This window comes from Anneissia japonica, unplaced genomic scaffold (assembly GCF_011630105.1).
Source record: "Anneissia japonica isolate Jap-2015-1 unplaced genomic scaffold, ASM1163010v1 scaffold287754_len4335492_cov202, whole genome shotgun sequence".
Lineage (NCBI taxonomy): Eukaryota > Metazoa > Echinodermata > Crinoidea > Comatulida > Comatulidae > Anneissia > Anneissia japonica.
The window spans coordinates 1,605,485-1,621,551 of record NW_022705543.1 but is presented as its reverse complement, the minus strand read 5'-3'; the positions used below and the strand labels follow the sequence as shown (position 1 = coordinate 1,621,551).

Here is a 16,067-nt window from a genome sequence, read left to right as displayed (position 1 = left end):
GACAATAATAAGTCTTTTAGCCAGTTGCAAAAATTTATGGTACCAACGAACGAAAAATGAAGTGGAAGATAACCGTCATTCTATTGTACCAAAAGTACTCGGTTTGGCCCCTCAGTAACAGTTTGGTCTATCCCAACCTTAACTCAAGGTCGGGGTTTCAAGCCCTCACTGTACATTTCACACATTATCAGCGTCCCTCCACCCAGGAGTATCAATAAGTTCCTGCTGGGTTTGCCTGCATGTTCACTGATACATCAGCAACATATTAAGCACATGGACCCAATGTGGCAGAGATACAAATGCGCTTTGTAAGCGAAAATAAAGAGGCTATTATATAAAATGAATACTCACTAATATAACAAAAACAAAACCATTTAACTAATTTTATTTATATTTTGCAAGTTTTTTTGCCGTCATTCACATACTTTACCTCACCTTTTCCCCCATGTTGGTATCTGTATTTTCATGTTACTTCTCTTTCGACTTTCGCTAATATTTTTTGCATTAATTATTTTTTCTCCCACCACCCCATGCTAGTTATCTACATTTCTGTTATTTCCCTCTTCTTCCTACTCTGCTTTTTTATCTGCATTTCATGCTTTGAAAAGTGCATAGGGACCTAAAACTGACACATTTGACATATTTCATTATAAACTTCCTTCGACACCAACGATAACGCTCAGGAAGCATAAACAGCGTAATGATTTAAAAATACACATTAAATTCACTATTTTCCAATCCATTTATTTAAGCTAATTGAAGCTGTCATGTGCTCATTGATTAGTTTCGGATTCATACTTTTTTGTACCGGAATCCAACAGACAATATTTCAGTGATTAGTTAATTGAGCATTGCTGAAAATTTGTGGATGCATACAGTAACAGATAACTATATGATGCATTTCTTTAGATCTTGAATACCATATTGTTTTTTTCATTCAGACTTTGTATACACTATTATTTTTATTGTTTCTCTAGTAGGAATTTTGTACAGGAACATGTTCCCTTTTTGCCTACTAGACTCATTACTTTTGAGTTCTGAGTGAAATAAAATTATGAATATGAATACACTGAAAGTTAACTACCACCACTCCTGTCCTTCTCCTATTGGTCATGAATAAAAAAGAAAAGACAAATATCTGTTAAACCCAACAGACAATGTTTTCCTAGAATGTTTTAATATGTTTGTTTTATTCAAGTTGCATGAAACAAATAGTAAGTCTTTATTATGGGGTAGTGGAAGGGGTGGTTAAACAAATTTCTACTTCATCAGACAACATCTGTTTAGAATAACAAACAAATATCTGATGATTTATAGCCTGCTCCGATCAAATAGATAACTTCACATTTGCTTGTATTTCTATACAATTACCCTTCCCTCTCATTTATGTTCACCTGATTATTTCTTTTTAGCATTTCCTGCTCTCACCATATTTTATGGAACATTACTTTTCCTATTGCTAAACCTGTTGATTAAAGGTTACCATAGATCAGTTTTGGTTCAGTAATAATGAAAGATTTTGTATAACAGCTGTACAACCTCTATGTGCAAAGAGACACTTAGCGAGGAAAATAAATGTATATGTTTTCAATTGGCACGGAGGTGATGAAAACGAGAGAACCCACCGGAGATGAGAAAAGAAAACTATACATGCTTCGTAACAGAGTGGTTATGACAGAAAGAAGTAATTTTCATGAATAATCCCACGCTGCAACCAGAGCATTCACTCTGAGGCCAGCAGCACATCATCAAGGCACTTTGCCGATAGGTCATCAGGGATAACCACGTTGGAAACTATGAAGTTGAAATTTATTAGAGAAGGCATGGTAAGACCATATGCCTACCGTGTGGAATAGCTTACGTTCTCGTTTCTAACGAAGATAAGATGTTTCTCTGAACGAGAACAAGTGAACTGTGTTTGTAGGATTTGGTGTTTATAATCATGATCAATTATCTTAAGGAGGCACTTAAAGGGAATGCTGTTTTGCATTTTCAGTGTGTTTAAACACCCCAAATGAATGTTGTTACATAATTAAGAATGTCAAATATAATTTAATTATTAATCAAACAGAGTCAAATCTAATTTATTAATTATAGGCTGAGAACCCCTGATTATAATCTAATTTCATTTTAATAGTAATAGTTATTTTATTAATTATAGACGGTGGATCGACCTACAATAGCCGTTGGTGGCACTTTCCAGATTTGGGCTCATGCTTCTGTATTTCAGTGACAGACATACTTTTTTTTAATAAATATTTAAAATATAATTAATGAATTTCTTATTTTAATGAATTTAAAATAATAAAAATAATCGTTAATATAATTAATTGAATTATTATTAATTAAATAAAATTACTTCAGTAATTATTAATAAGTGAATGTGTCCTAATTTGGCTTGTTTAAGAACACTTTTGCTTGCTTTTTCTTTCTAATTCATATAATTTATTGATGCTATACTTTATTTCAAGTTTGTTGTAGTAGTAAATAATTATTTATAGTATATTTCCAAAAAGAATGTGGGGGTAAACAGGTTTTTGCTTCGTCCATTCTATAAGTAAACTATACTTCTACACCCACTCATTCATTTTAAACTATAAGTTAAGGACCACAAAAAATAAAGGATCTAGTTCGTTTCAACAATGTTAAGTCGATCCAAATTTATCCGATTTAAAATCATGTGGCCTTACACAGTTCCATATGCCTCCTAACATATCTTGGCCTAATGTTAGGCCCAAGTTGCTTTGAAAGCACTTGCACATTCACTTGCAGTACCCATTGTTACTTGGGGATCGGATTCATCACTAGCCACTAACCGCAAGCTTGGTAGTCTAGTGGTTAAGTCGTCATGCTAGTTAACCTGGAAGTTGTGGGTTCGATTCCCACCTGAATCACTTGCAAATTTTCATCGCTAGTATTTGGGGACGTACTGAGTATTCAGTATGAAACACGTCAGGGCAAAACATCACTCCTATGATATGGTATCCCAGACGCAAACTCATATTATAATGCTTGTTGTTAAACTCCATGATCAAGAGGAATCTGGCACAAATTACTTAGCGTGCGCATCCTTAGACATTATTGCACACGAATACTAGCGTGCGCAACCTTAGCCATTACTGCACACAAATACTAAGAATCAGGCATCCTCTTTCTGACTCCAGTACTTCAATGATTCTTCAATCAATTGTTGATGTTGGTTTTACTTGTTTTGGCATTCTTTGAATATATCATGTCATGTCATCATATCATTATCTTGTTAAAATGTAATTCAGTATGGCTGCAATGTCTTTTTCTGCATTACAATAAAGTCATATTGGGTGTGAATAAATTAAAAACCTTGAATGAATAGATAATGAAACACATCCACTTGGGAGATTATTAGAGTTCAAAATCATGATTGCTAACTATGTATAGTGTCGAAAAAAAAAAAAAAAAAATTAAAATTCAAAAGTCAGCCAAGTGAACTTTCCAAATATATTAACAAATTTTGGGTAACTCTAGAAAATTTGATTGTCAACAGTGAATTACTGATTGGAAGCTAGACTTTAAGATGTGTCTCAAAATAACTATCAAGTTTGTATGATTTGCTTATTGGTATTTGAAATATTAATTGAAAGTGTAAACATACCATTTATGTGCCCCTAAAGTAAAAGAATTTTATTTCAGAAAAAGTGACACTGAAAATATAAAATCTACAAATTGGTTCCCATTAATGAAAAGTGAGGATATTCCCTGTGGAGTGTCTGCATTCCAAAGTGTAAGTGTTGTATGTCAATCATTTTGTGATTGACATAGGTCTTTGATAGTCAACCTTGACCTTCAACCTTGACTATCTTCTATCTTCTCACCACCAGGAGACAGATCAGTTATCTGCGCGTCTCAAGACTGAGCGTTTCCTACAAGCAAATGGACAGAAGCAAAACGAATCTGTACCCGATGGCCGGTTTTCAACTTTCGTCACAGTTGCATGGTAAATTCATATGATGGAAAGTCTTAATGAGGGTGCTATGGTAAAACTGTCAGACAGATTCCTGGAGACATTTCTCTCCTGTCCTATTATGTCCTTGATAACTGTTTTTTGAGGGATTGCCGAAGGCTGATCCTCAAGACAGTCCCTTGATCTCTTTTCATGTTGTAATGGTTTCTTCAATTCTAGATGTCAACCAGGGACGGCGCGCCACTAATTCCCCGACGAGGGGACCAAGCTCCCCGACAAGGGGGTCCAAATCCCCCCCCCGTCAATTAAAACATTGTGTTGATTATGGTATTTTTTATTTAAAAAGGATAATTTGATAGAAAACCATGCAAGTTAAGAGCCCTCCCCCCACCCCCGGTCAGGGTACTGACCTCCTGTCATAGGTACCAGCATCCCTGTCGGGGAAGATCTGGAACTACCACCTCAACCCATACGATCGCGATAGTATACACCTCGCACATACAGTAGCACTGGTCACACTAATCCCTAAAATTTAACAGCTTAGTTAGGCATACCTTAATTGTACTTTCGGCAGTCGAGATTTCATTTTTCCCTGACGACCTTGCTGAAAATTTCCCGAAAGGGGAGTCCAAGTGGGGGTCCAGAGGTCCCTGACGGGGTCCTTTGCCCCCCTAAACCCCCACTAGCGCTGTCCCTGATGTCAACCATCATCAAATTCTTGTAAACTTATGTAGTTGTATTGAAAATATTTTAGGAGGGTCAATGTAAAGAAAGACTGATCTCCCTTGAGGTCATTTCTAATTATACCATTGTATTTAAATATAAATACAGTAAAAATACATCAGCACAAAAAATAATAAATATCTTGATTTTATAGTGAGAATGAACTGGAAGAACTACTTACCACTTACACGAAGCAAAACAAATCTGCCAGTATCTTCCTCGGAACAAACAGCAAAGCTAACCCTGATGTGACATCACATTCCAGTGGATCTCATGGCGGTGGCCATCTTTTGCAACGCAGAGGAAGCACCAGCGACATCTCCAAGAAGTCAAACTATGACAATGATATGAGTGAGTCTTTCGATTATCTATCCCATTTGATTATTAACTTTTCAATTTATTTAACACAACCATTAACTTCTGTATTTATCAGACCATTGAACTGTGTACATTATCAAATTATTATCATCTATTAGACCTGCAGGATTTTTTTTAACCCTTTCAAACCATTCTCTGTGTATTAGATCTTCATACCCATTCATAATACCATACCATCAGGTTTGTATCAGAATAACCACATCCTCCAGACCATGATTATAAATATCAGCCAATTAAAAATATTTCAGATTAATTTTGTTAATCTGAGTTGAAGAATTATTTTGGAAAAGTAGTAGTAGTAGTTATTTTTGATATAGCTACGGAAGGAATTTTCTATCAGCCAATTAATTTGCCACTTTTTTATTATTATATTCAATTATTGTTTTTTTATGATTTTGATATATATGCTTTGAGAATATTGTATCAGCAGGCAAGGTGTTAGCAAAATAGACAGGTTCATAACAGGAAATTTGCCTTAGGACTAATTTATTATACTTGCAGTTAAAGTTCCTTTGAAAATAATGAGAAATTGGTTATATTTAAACTGCATGCCTGCCATTATACAAAGATTATTAATGTTTTGGACAATGTGATGTACAGACAAGTGCTGTGGTACATCATAGAGACTGCACAAGAGAGAAGATCTTAAGAGCAATTGGCTTTGATTTTCACTAAAGACTGCACAAAAATGTTTCTGCTGATCAAAAAACAGGAATACAATTGCCATTGATCATTGGTTCAAGACACTGTTGATATCAACACTGAAACTGCACAAGAAACTAAATGCTTCGGCCAAACAAGAGACAATAGTAGTCACAATTGCTATCAGTCTGTACAACTTAGACTACAAAAAAAAAGAGTTGGTCTAAACAACAAGTGTATCTTTGTTACTAATCATTGATCACTAAGACTGCACAAGAGAAAAGTTTCTTCAGGAAAATGACATAGGTATCATTTCTACCAATCATTTCTACATTTCATCATTTGGGCATGGTCAAGCTTCGATTAAAGGGCTCCAAAAGTGGTCCTGGGGGCGAAGCCTCCGAAAATTTTAGGACAATTTAGGGTTTTCAAAGACTTATTGAATCGATTTTAGAGTCTAATAATATGTAAAAAATACATATAATATTTTTTCTCTCCGACCAATTGTGCTTTTTCTCCCCGACGGGGGTGCCAGCGCTCCCCAACGGGTTGACCTTGCCCACCCGCTGGCGCCACCCCTGAGACTGCACAAAAGAAAGGCTTCTGCAGAACAAAAGACAATTGTATAAATGCCATAAATAGATTTTAGGATTAGTAAGATTAAAATCATTGCCAGCACTTGCTGTAAGAAGTCTTTAATGTTAGGATTACTGATGAGACTGCACAAGAGAAGATCTCCAAAGAATATCATTGCCAACATTTAGTAAAAGAAAACTTTGATGATCCCTGAGACTACACGACTTGTATCTTTTTGTTTTGTTTTTTTCAAAATGACTTCAAAAGCACACCCATTAAAATGTACTAAACCGTAACGTTCCACTCACCGACCCTCATTCGCCGTGCTTGCATAACAAGAAACGAGACCTAACGAGATATGGGAGGAGGCAGATGTTATAATAAAACCTCGATGGTTGATGTCAAACAAGCTGACATAGTTAAGTGCAGAAGCTTGGATAGGAAGAAATGAGAAGGAAACATGTCTTATTGCAAGTCAGCAAGTGAAATATAGGCCAGTGACTAAGAACCATGTGACTTGATTCCGATTGGTCAGTCGCTGCACAAGTTTCGGTCTGAGGAGTGCACTTAATTGACAACCCTGTTGAGAAATGATTTCATTTTTAATCATAGTAATTCAAAGTCCCTCTGAGATTCTGCACATTTCCAAGGTTATTGTACTTAAATCCTCAGGGGGCGTATTCACAATTTTGCTAACTTTCTCAAAATTTTGTATTGCCAAAGCATCTCACGCACATTTAGTAAGTTGAATTAGATATAGTTCACATAAATCTCCATCCCGATTCTTTTTCATGTTAATTCTAATTATTTCTTGTGCATTTTCATGACAAAAGCGTTATAGTTATTTGATTTCTTATTGCTCTTATTAAATTGATGTTTTTGCAGAATACGAATTCCCCTCTGAATGTCGTTTGAATGCACGTCAAGTAAACGTACACAAAGGTGATTGTCATCACCTGTTTGTACCTGACATCGTGTACCATGACAAAACTGTTATAGTTATTGCATTTCATATTCAATATTAACCAACGTTTTTCACAGGATATAAATTTCTTTCTGAATGTCATAGTTGGAATGTGAGTCAATCATAACCTGTTATGTCGTTGCTAAGCAATGATGCACCTTCTAGATTTGTTATATAGAATCATGAATATAAAGGTATGATAAATGCGATAGTTTTGAAAAAAGTATGATTTACATTTTTTTGCAGTTTGTTTACTTTTACCTATTAAATTATTTTCATGATTATTATAACAAAATTTGAATTCCAAAATTCCAAAATTTGAATTGAAAGCTCAACAAATATGTTGTTTTTTTTCACAACCTGATGTGTTATCCTACTGATTAATCAGTACACCCTCTATTGTCTCAAATCACGAGAGAGATCATGGGTGTCATTTTCACCTGAATGTTGTGTGATTTTTTTTGCAAATATTTGGATATGTACTTCATGTTCATAGCATTATGTAAAATGAGAAAAATCTCATATCTTATAGATTATATCAATAATAATGATTATTAGTAGTTATATTGTTAGTATAAAATTATTGATACTAAAAATCAATATTATGATTATTATTTTTAATATTTTAAAATTCTAACAGCAACCAAAAGTAAATAAATTACAGTAAATTACCAAATACAGAAAACTTGGTCACATATGAATTAAGAAAGTACAGTTAGAAAATACACTAGAAACTTAATTGATTTGGACCCATGACCCTAGTCGGCATGTACCTTAACCACAAAACTAAAATTAAAACTAGCTGTTTTGAATGCTGTTGATCTTTGATATCTTAACACCAATCTCCTTGGCCCACATACTAACCCACATCATGCACTTTTACATTTTACTGTGGTCTTACAGCCCTTATCACCTCTCAATAGAGGGATTTAGTGATGATTGCTTACAGGCGGTCACGCGACCTAACTTGGGTATACATGAAAAACATTACAGTGCTATAGCATAGGAAAAGATAATGTTATGGTTGCGAAAACAACCACCCACTGTTAATGTAAATGGCAAGGAAAGGCAATTTCATTTCATTTCATCTATTTCATCCAATTTTAAAAACATTGTACAACAAAAACAAAACAAAACACCCTTGAGAGAGACAGGATTAAACAAAGCAAACTTAATTGCTGTACAAATTTTCTCCTCCGCCAAGGGGGACACTTAACAAACAATAATTAATAAATATATAAATATATCCAAAGGTTAAAATTTACAATAAAAACCAGATTAGAATATAAAATGTAGAATTACATAATTATAAAAAGTTAAAATAGCAACTTCCTACTGCCTAATCTCACTGAAGTTTAAAAATTAACATTGAATAAACTTTTTAAGATTCTAGAAACTTAATTGACTTGGACCCATGACCCTAGTAGGTATGTACCTTACCACAAAATTAAAATTAAAACTAGCTGTTTTGAACACTGTTGATTTTTTATATCAACACCAATCTCCTTTAGTTCAAAATCTCCAATTGTTCAAGATAGTGTTTATTTCTTTGATTGTTCAAAATAGTGTTTATTTACTTATCCTAGCATTCTCCTTGGATTGTATGCTTTGAAATTGAAGTGATCCTTCATAAACCTTAGCTGGCCCTAACATTGCAGCGTAGTTCAGGGGCCGAAGACCATCATGCATACCTAACCATGCCGTAGATGTGCAGGGGCCTAGGCCTAACATTTGTCGAAAAATCTCAACGTTTGTGGCCTTTACAGCATTAGCAAAACATTAAGGCAAAATTCTTAAGTTTAATTTCCAATCAATATTTTACTGGGAATTATGATGATCTTTACAGCAATAAACATGGGACGGCCGCAATAGAAATCTCCATTGTAAAACACCTCTGTGTCAGTGGATTGTTTATGTCCAACACCCAAGTTAGGTCACATGATGCCCATTGCTAAATCCCTTTATTTATACTGTTGACCTGATCATAAGATGTTAGTCTGGCCCCATATTCCTCATATCAGCTTGCAGAGGCAAGTACTGTACATGTTTTATGAAGACCGCCCTCTATGTGATCAATTGATTTATCCATTTTATACAGGAAATCCTGAATATTACAATGCAATGAACAATGATCCAATGTACATTGTCAACATTGTCAAATTGAATTGAATAACCACAGTGAATATATATTAATCTCTGTCTAGATTATTAAATTTTTATTGATACAACAAACTTTTGTATGCCCATATATAGTCATGATGTGCCTATATATGGTCATGATGTGATGTCATCATATATAGGCATATATAGGCATCATATATAACCATATATAGGCATGTCACAGTTTTTGTTGAATAAAGTTTGGTAGTCTTAGAATGAAATTGTTATTCCAGTACTGTATTTTAGAACTTAATATTTGTAATAATATATTTGATGTTTGTAGTAACAAAAGTTTAATAAACTTTTTATAAGTCATTTTGCAAAACTTTAATTATTTTCAAAATCATCATTCTCACTTTTATTATCATTTTCACTATCATCATCTTCATTATCATCATCATTATTTTCATATTGCCACCATTATCATTCTCATCACCACTATCTACCTCATCATTATCATTATCATCATCATCATCACCACCATGTTAATCATCATATTCATTATCATTATCAAAAATCATTAGTCTATTCTCACGTAAAAAAGTAAATCTTCCCTAGCTGTGGTACCATAATGTAGTTTAACTATCTCTATACAGTAGTACAATATCTATCTTATGTTTTTTAGCTCCGATGAGGAGCTCTAGAAACACTCAGCTGATTAATAGATTTTTGTATGGGCTCCGTTAGGGCCAATATACTCTACTGCCTCTACTATACTGCCCTCATTTTAGCTCTGATGAGGAGCTCTATAAATACTCAGCTGATTGGTTAATAGATCTTTTTCATATGGGCGGCCGTTTGGGCCAATATACTGTACTGCCCTCATCGGAGCTTTAAAAATTACGAGATCTTATTTATTATTTAAATCTCACCAACTACAGGATGGAACTGATTGATGCTTTATAAACGTATTCTTATTTTGAGGCTTAATGAGTGAAGCCTTTTTCCTTTGTCAGAAAGCATTTTCGGGTACATTACAAGAATTGATCCCAGAACCATGACATTGAAAGGCAAGCACCTCAAATATTAACTGCTATAGCACCTCTCAACCTTTTTCAGTACCATAACCTTTTTGTGGTCACCTACTAATAGAGGTCAGAAACCAGTATCACTCTACCACACAGCGTATTTTGATACAAAACATTTCTTGCTGGTACATCCTAGTGGGAAGTCAGAGACCCACTAACATCTGTAGCATGTCATTAACGATTAACTGTAAAATAAACCAGAGTTCACTAACTTGAAACTTAGCTACCAGCTCAAAATAAATAGAACACATGTTGAATAATAATAAATTAGCTGGATACACTAAACAATGCAAGTGTGAAGTAAAAGATCAGAAGCTACCTCCACTAGGATTTGAACTAGGAACTTAATAATAATGTTTGACTTGTAGAGTGGATATAGTTGAGATAGACTCTCTGATAAATCTGTTCTTTTACGTACCCACTACACTGTAAATTCAAATGCAATCTTGTATTAAACATGCACAAAAAAAATGGACCAAGAAAGTATACTTAATCTAACCCTAAAGAAATGCTAATCCTAATCCTTAAAAACTAATCATGTTTGGCTAAGACTTCGAGGAACTCATCCGCCCATTTTTCAGCTGTTTTTTTCTTGCTGTAAGTGACCATCGACCCTCTCACCCAAGGGCCACTAAGGCTGTAGATGGAGTTGCCAGTTAGTCTCTGGTAGCTCAAGTGGATGCATTTTAACTTTTCTAAAAATGATACAGTACTCTGCTTAGTCATACAACAGGCTTGTTCTATTTATTATGCACTTGTTTTAACAATAGTACTTAGTTGCAGCAACCTCCACTTGAACCCTATGTCTATATTCTTTACACAGTATTTTTAGTGATTCAGTGAAAACTCAGTGAAAACTAAATTGTGTTTTTTTTGTGTCTCATTAGAAATTAGTATAGCAACTTATTTTACATTTTTTGTAAAGTATTTAAAATGTTTCAATTAATTTTGAAGTATTTCGAGGTCTCCAATGAACAATTACAATAATGGCAATACAAAGCATTTGTATACAGACACCGTACAGTATCATCATCCTAAATTTTAGCTACACAAATATATACTGTATCTGTATTCTTCAGGGAGTATAACATATGCTCCTGCTATGAAATCGAGGATTTAGCAACGATATTTAAACAAACATTTTAACGAAATAGCGCCATAATTCATGCGAATGTTTATCACATTATAAAGACATCAGTCGATGAATGGAGACAGGAAGTCTTTGGAGAGATAGATGTGTAGGAGGGAGTGAGCATTAAATGTTGGTTTTGTTTCATTACGGTATTTAATCATGTAGTCGAAAACACAATAACAAGATTACTCTGTGTTGACCACATTGTCAATCACTTGATTTATAACGATAATTCATTTAATAATATTATCAATATTTGCTTGGCAAGTACTCAATAAAATTTAATTCTGATATACCATAATGGTTCTGCAAAGTATTGGTTATATATAGCGAAGGTTTTTCTTGGAACCATGATATACGGTAATGGAATTTAATCTTTTTATTATTGGTAGTATAGATATACTATCTGATAAAATATGTTTTATAATATACTGTAGATTTCAATAAGAGACAGATCAAAAACTAATTGCTTACTTAGACATTTTTAATGTACTGATTATAAGTTAGATATAACATGAAATAACATTGCTATGGAGGTGCACCTCCACTGTTGTTAATTTAAGATGATAAATTAGACATAGCTTCATTTGTATTTGGTTATTTATTGTTTGTGGCATTTTATGCTCATGCTCTATACAAATGATGTCTATTATGAAATGATCATTGAGGTGAGAGTGTTGCTGCTGTTAAATAAACTAATTATTATTATTGTTATCATTTAATATATAGAATGTAATATTGTTAACTCTTTAGAGGAAGTATGTGTTTACATCTTATGACTCATGGTTTTAAACTATCAAATGAAGTGAAGTGAAGCAACAAGGACAAATTTAATTTTTTTTTTTCAATCGTCCTAGAAGTTTCATTATGTTTTTTATTTTTATTTACCTCTTTTTTTTTTTCCTTTTCAATCAATTTTTTCAACAGGATTTTTCTTCAATTTAGCCCGCTCATCTAGCCTTCCTACTCTAAGTAGACGATTGAGAGGATCAGGTTAGGCTTTGAGTGTTTTTATCTGGAGGAAAACAAGGAAGGAGGAAATGATATCATTGTATTATTTCCTAGAATAAAATTAAATTTAAAATCTTAATTTTTATTTATAAATAAAACCATCCATGCAATTACTGTAGTTGTCCTCAGCATTCATAAGCATACAAATTATCCTGTCAAAATCTGACATCATAATTCATTCTGTGACAATATTGAGCCTATTGAAGATATAAACATCCTAGTCTTACTAATCCCAATTGGCTGCAATGTTCGTACATGTTTAAAACTATGAGATTAATTTATTTCTTTAAAGATTTGATTATCAATAGTTTGATTCAATATATCACATATTTTTTTCTTGTTTTCCTCTGTAAAGCCCTGTCTAGACTATAACATTTTATTTGAGAAAAATAGGTGACATGCCTAAATATGGTCATGATGACATCACATCATCACCATATATAGACTTATCACATAGGTTTTTGTCAAAGAAAATTTGATAGTGTGAACAGGGCTTAAGATAAATGTTCAATATTCAGATGTTGAGTTTCGTGGGCTTGTTATGCTGTATGGGTCGCCAGAAATATTTTTTTAATTACAGAAGGCTTGCATTTAATGCAAAGTGCTTTAAAATGTAATTTTGCCTGATAAATATTGCAAGCTTAATGATATTAAAAGGACATTGAACGTGTAAATAAAAGCTTAATCCTGATGGGAAAAAGAGGCATACCCCTTACGCCCCCTCATGTAAATCCACCGCTGAGTAGCACTAAACGCGGTGTTCGTTCTTTTAATGGGATGAGTCATTTATCTTATCAACTCAGCTTTCATTTGTGTTCGGGGGAAAAAAAAAAGTTCAAAGAACACAACTTCTTCAAACTATGATCAACATTTCAAAATCATATCAATGTCACTATAAGTGTCACTTGTCTACTGACTGTATTGACATATCATGTGTTGAAATTGTCACTTGTCACTCAATCAGTAGCGCTTACATGTCTACTGTATGCAGTAGATATGTGGATGTGCTGGCGCGTGTTACTGGTATATGCTTACAGTATATCATCTGTTATGTACAATCCGTGCGTTGGTAACAGACTGAGTATGGTACTAAGCACGTATGAATTTCTATTGTAACATAGTATTTACCACTCTTCAGTTCTGCTTTCAGAAGAACAATATATTTTCTTCCATTGTCTTGTATTTTATCAGTATTTCTTGGGAGAGAAAAAGACATCTTGATATCCTCCCAGAATGCAGATTCCTGTACTGATCTTTCTACTGTGGAATCATGTGACACAGTTGTCTGGCTGGGACTTTTAATCAGAAGGTTATAGGTTCGAATATGAGGCTGGTCACTTGTTGGTTTCCTTGGTCAAGTCACTTGAAATTGCCATATCCACAAATTGTCTCCGTTATTTATATTTTCTATAATTTCTTAAGACAGGGTTGAAGGGCTTTTGAGCTAAAGTGTTCATCACTATCATCGATCCTAGTAGCCATCTTAGGTTATTTTACAATTTTCTTGTTATTCTGTTGTTTTAACTTTCTAAATTGTTTTGTGCACTTTTTTGTCTAATAAATGAATGAATCATACTGTAGTTTATGGCCATGCACTGCATGTCTACAAAGCATAATAGGGAGTACTACAGTAGGACCTAGAGCGTAATAAGTCTAAGAAGTCATCTGCGCATTCAAGAACGTTAAGCTTAGTGGATTCTAGAATACAGTTTAGCCGAATCTAAGTAGTGGAGGGAATGCAGGACGGTCATGGATGAGTAAATCCATTTGAGAGTCATCTCGAAAATCAAAAGCTCCCTAGTATCTGGACATCCTCATGTTCTCTGTGCTGGAAGTCTACTAAGGACTATTTTTCTATTATGAATCTATTATTTGTCTATCTTTACGTATGTTACATACTTAGAACAAATCTATCAAATCTGCAGCACCTGTATCTACAGTATTTCTTAGCAGATTATCTGTTTTATATATGCAACTAGTAGAATCTTTAAAATGGTTAGTATTTAGCCATAATAATAAATCTATTAGTGCCTACCGGTAATAAAATAGATTTATTATTATTCATCTATTTTTTATGTAAGTTAAGCATCTAACATATCTATCAAGTCTACAGTGCTTAATCTGATCATCATCTACAATACTTACTAGCAGGTTATCTGTTTTTATGTATAAAATAATTTGTATCACTATTGCATTCCAGTAATAAATATATCTATTAAAGTTTATTAAAGGCTGCTACTGTATTTGCTATGGGGTCTCATCCAACAGCAGGACATAGAACTCGTCATATACAGGATGAAACTAATAATAACAATAATAAATATATGTATCCGGTATTTATGTAGGTCCTTATTCAATTCAAGAGTATTAAATTTCTTTCAGTAATAACCCTTGTGTGTTTTATCCTTAAATTGGCTAACTGGCCATTAAACAAATCAAAGCAAGTACTAAAAACTCTTCCAATTTTATTACCCTTGACTGTTAGATACTGAAGTTGGCTAACTGATACAAATTGTAACATTCAATACTTCACTGGGGGGAGACAAACCAAGAAAAAGTTTCTTTGCACAAAGACAAAAGTGAAATGCTGCCATAGCGATGTATTCAAACCCCTAACTTTAATGCAAGACTTTTTTTATACCTTGTTTAGCGAACCAGCCGACTGCAAATTTTGATGATTTTGAATAAAAATAAAATTTTATTTTTGTGGCGTGCCGCCACAAAAAAAAGTGGAAATTTCAGGGAAAAAAAATTTATTTCTTTATTTTTATTACGCCTTCTGCTGCCTTGAAATCGCCAAAGAAAAAATATGTATACTTCTTCCTAATTATATGAATCTGAAACATTGAACATTCCTATATTACATTCACCAGTAAAATTTTATTTTTATTTTCTCCTCCGTCTGGATGATTTTGGCAGATCTATTTGCTAAATAAGAAATCAAAATTTTATTTTTATTTTTATTTCGCCCTCCTCCGATAATCTTTAATAAAAACTAAACAAGGAATAAAAAATTCTCACCTAACGCCTGAGCCTCAACCACAGTACCAACTGCTCTTATGATGTGATATTTAGTTCGTAGACGTATAAGTTGTGGAGGTATTTTTAGTCATGATAAAGTGTCTTTAAAAGGATTTGAACTTGGTGTAATACAGGATTGTGGTATTTAAAAGTTAGCACATTTAGGCGCTAAGCTATAGTTGCACTTAAAATAATATTCAGTACAGTGGGAGTTGAGTTGAAAAGCTTGGTGGTTAAGATGATTGCCTTGCAATCCCAGGGTTCTAGGCTCAATTCCTGTGATAATAGGATTTTTCTCACAACCAAAAACAATGTAACAAAATGTACCAAATTGTTACTGGATATCTCCCGAGATATTCCTACTGAGATTAGTCGTATTCATACGTACAATTTCCATCCATGTAAAATCCTTGTAAAGAAGTCATTAGAAATGCTTGGTTGACTCCTCTTGTGAGCAACGAGTCCGTGAGCAACACACACGCAGTCTAGCCT

At 33.7% G+C, this 16,067-nt stretch overlaps 1 protein-coding gene across 8 annotated transcripts in view; it reads left to right on the top strand.

Moving 5' to 3' along the window:
- LOC117105807 (tubulin polyglutamylase TTLL5-like) overlaps positions 1–16,067 on the top strand; it is a 134,444-nt gene that overhangs the window by 71,894 nt on the left and 46,483 nt on the right. For all 8 annotated transcript variants that reach the window (XM_033247090.1, XM_033247092.1, XM_033247094.1 and 5 more), the window contains 2 exons: positions 3,858–3,973; positions 4,818–5,014. In XM_033247090.1, the coding sequence (XP_033102981.1) occupies positions 3,858–3,973; positions 4,818–5,014 (313 nt within the window). The remainder of the gene's footprint in view (positions 1–3,857; positions 3,974–4,817; positions 5,015–16,067) is intronic.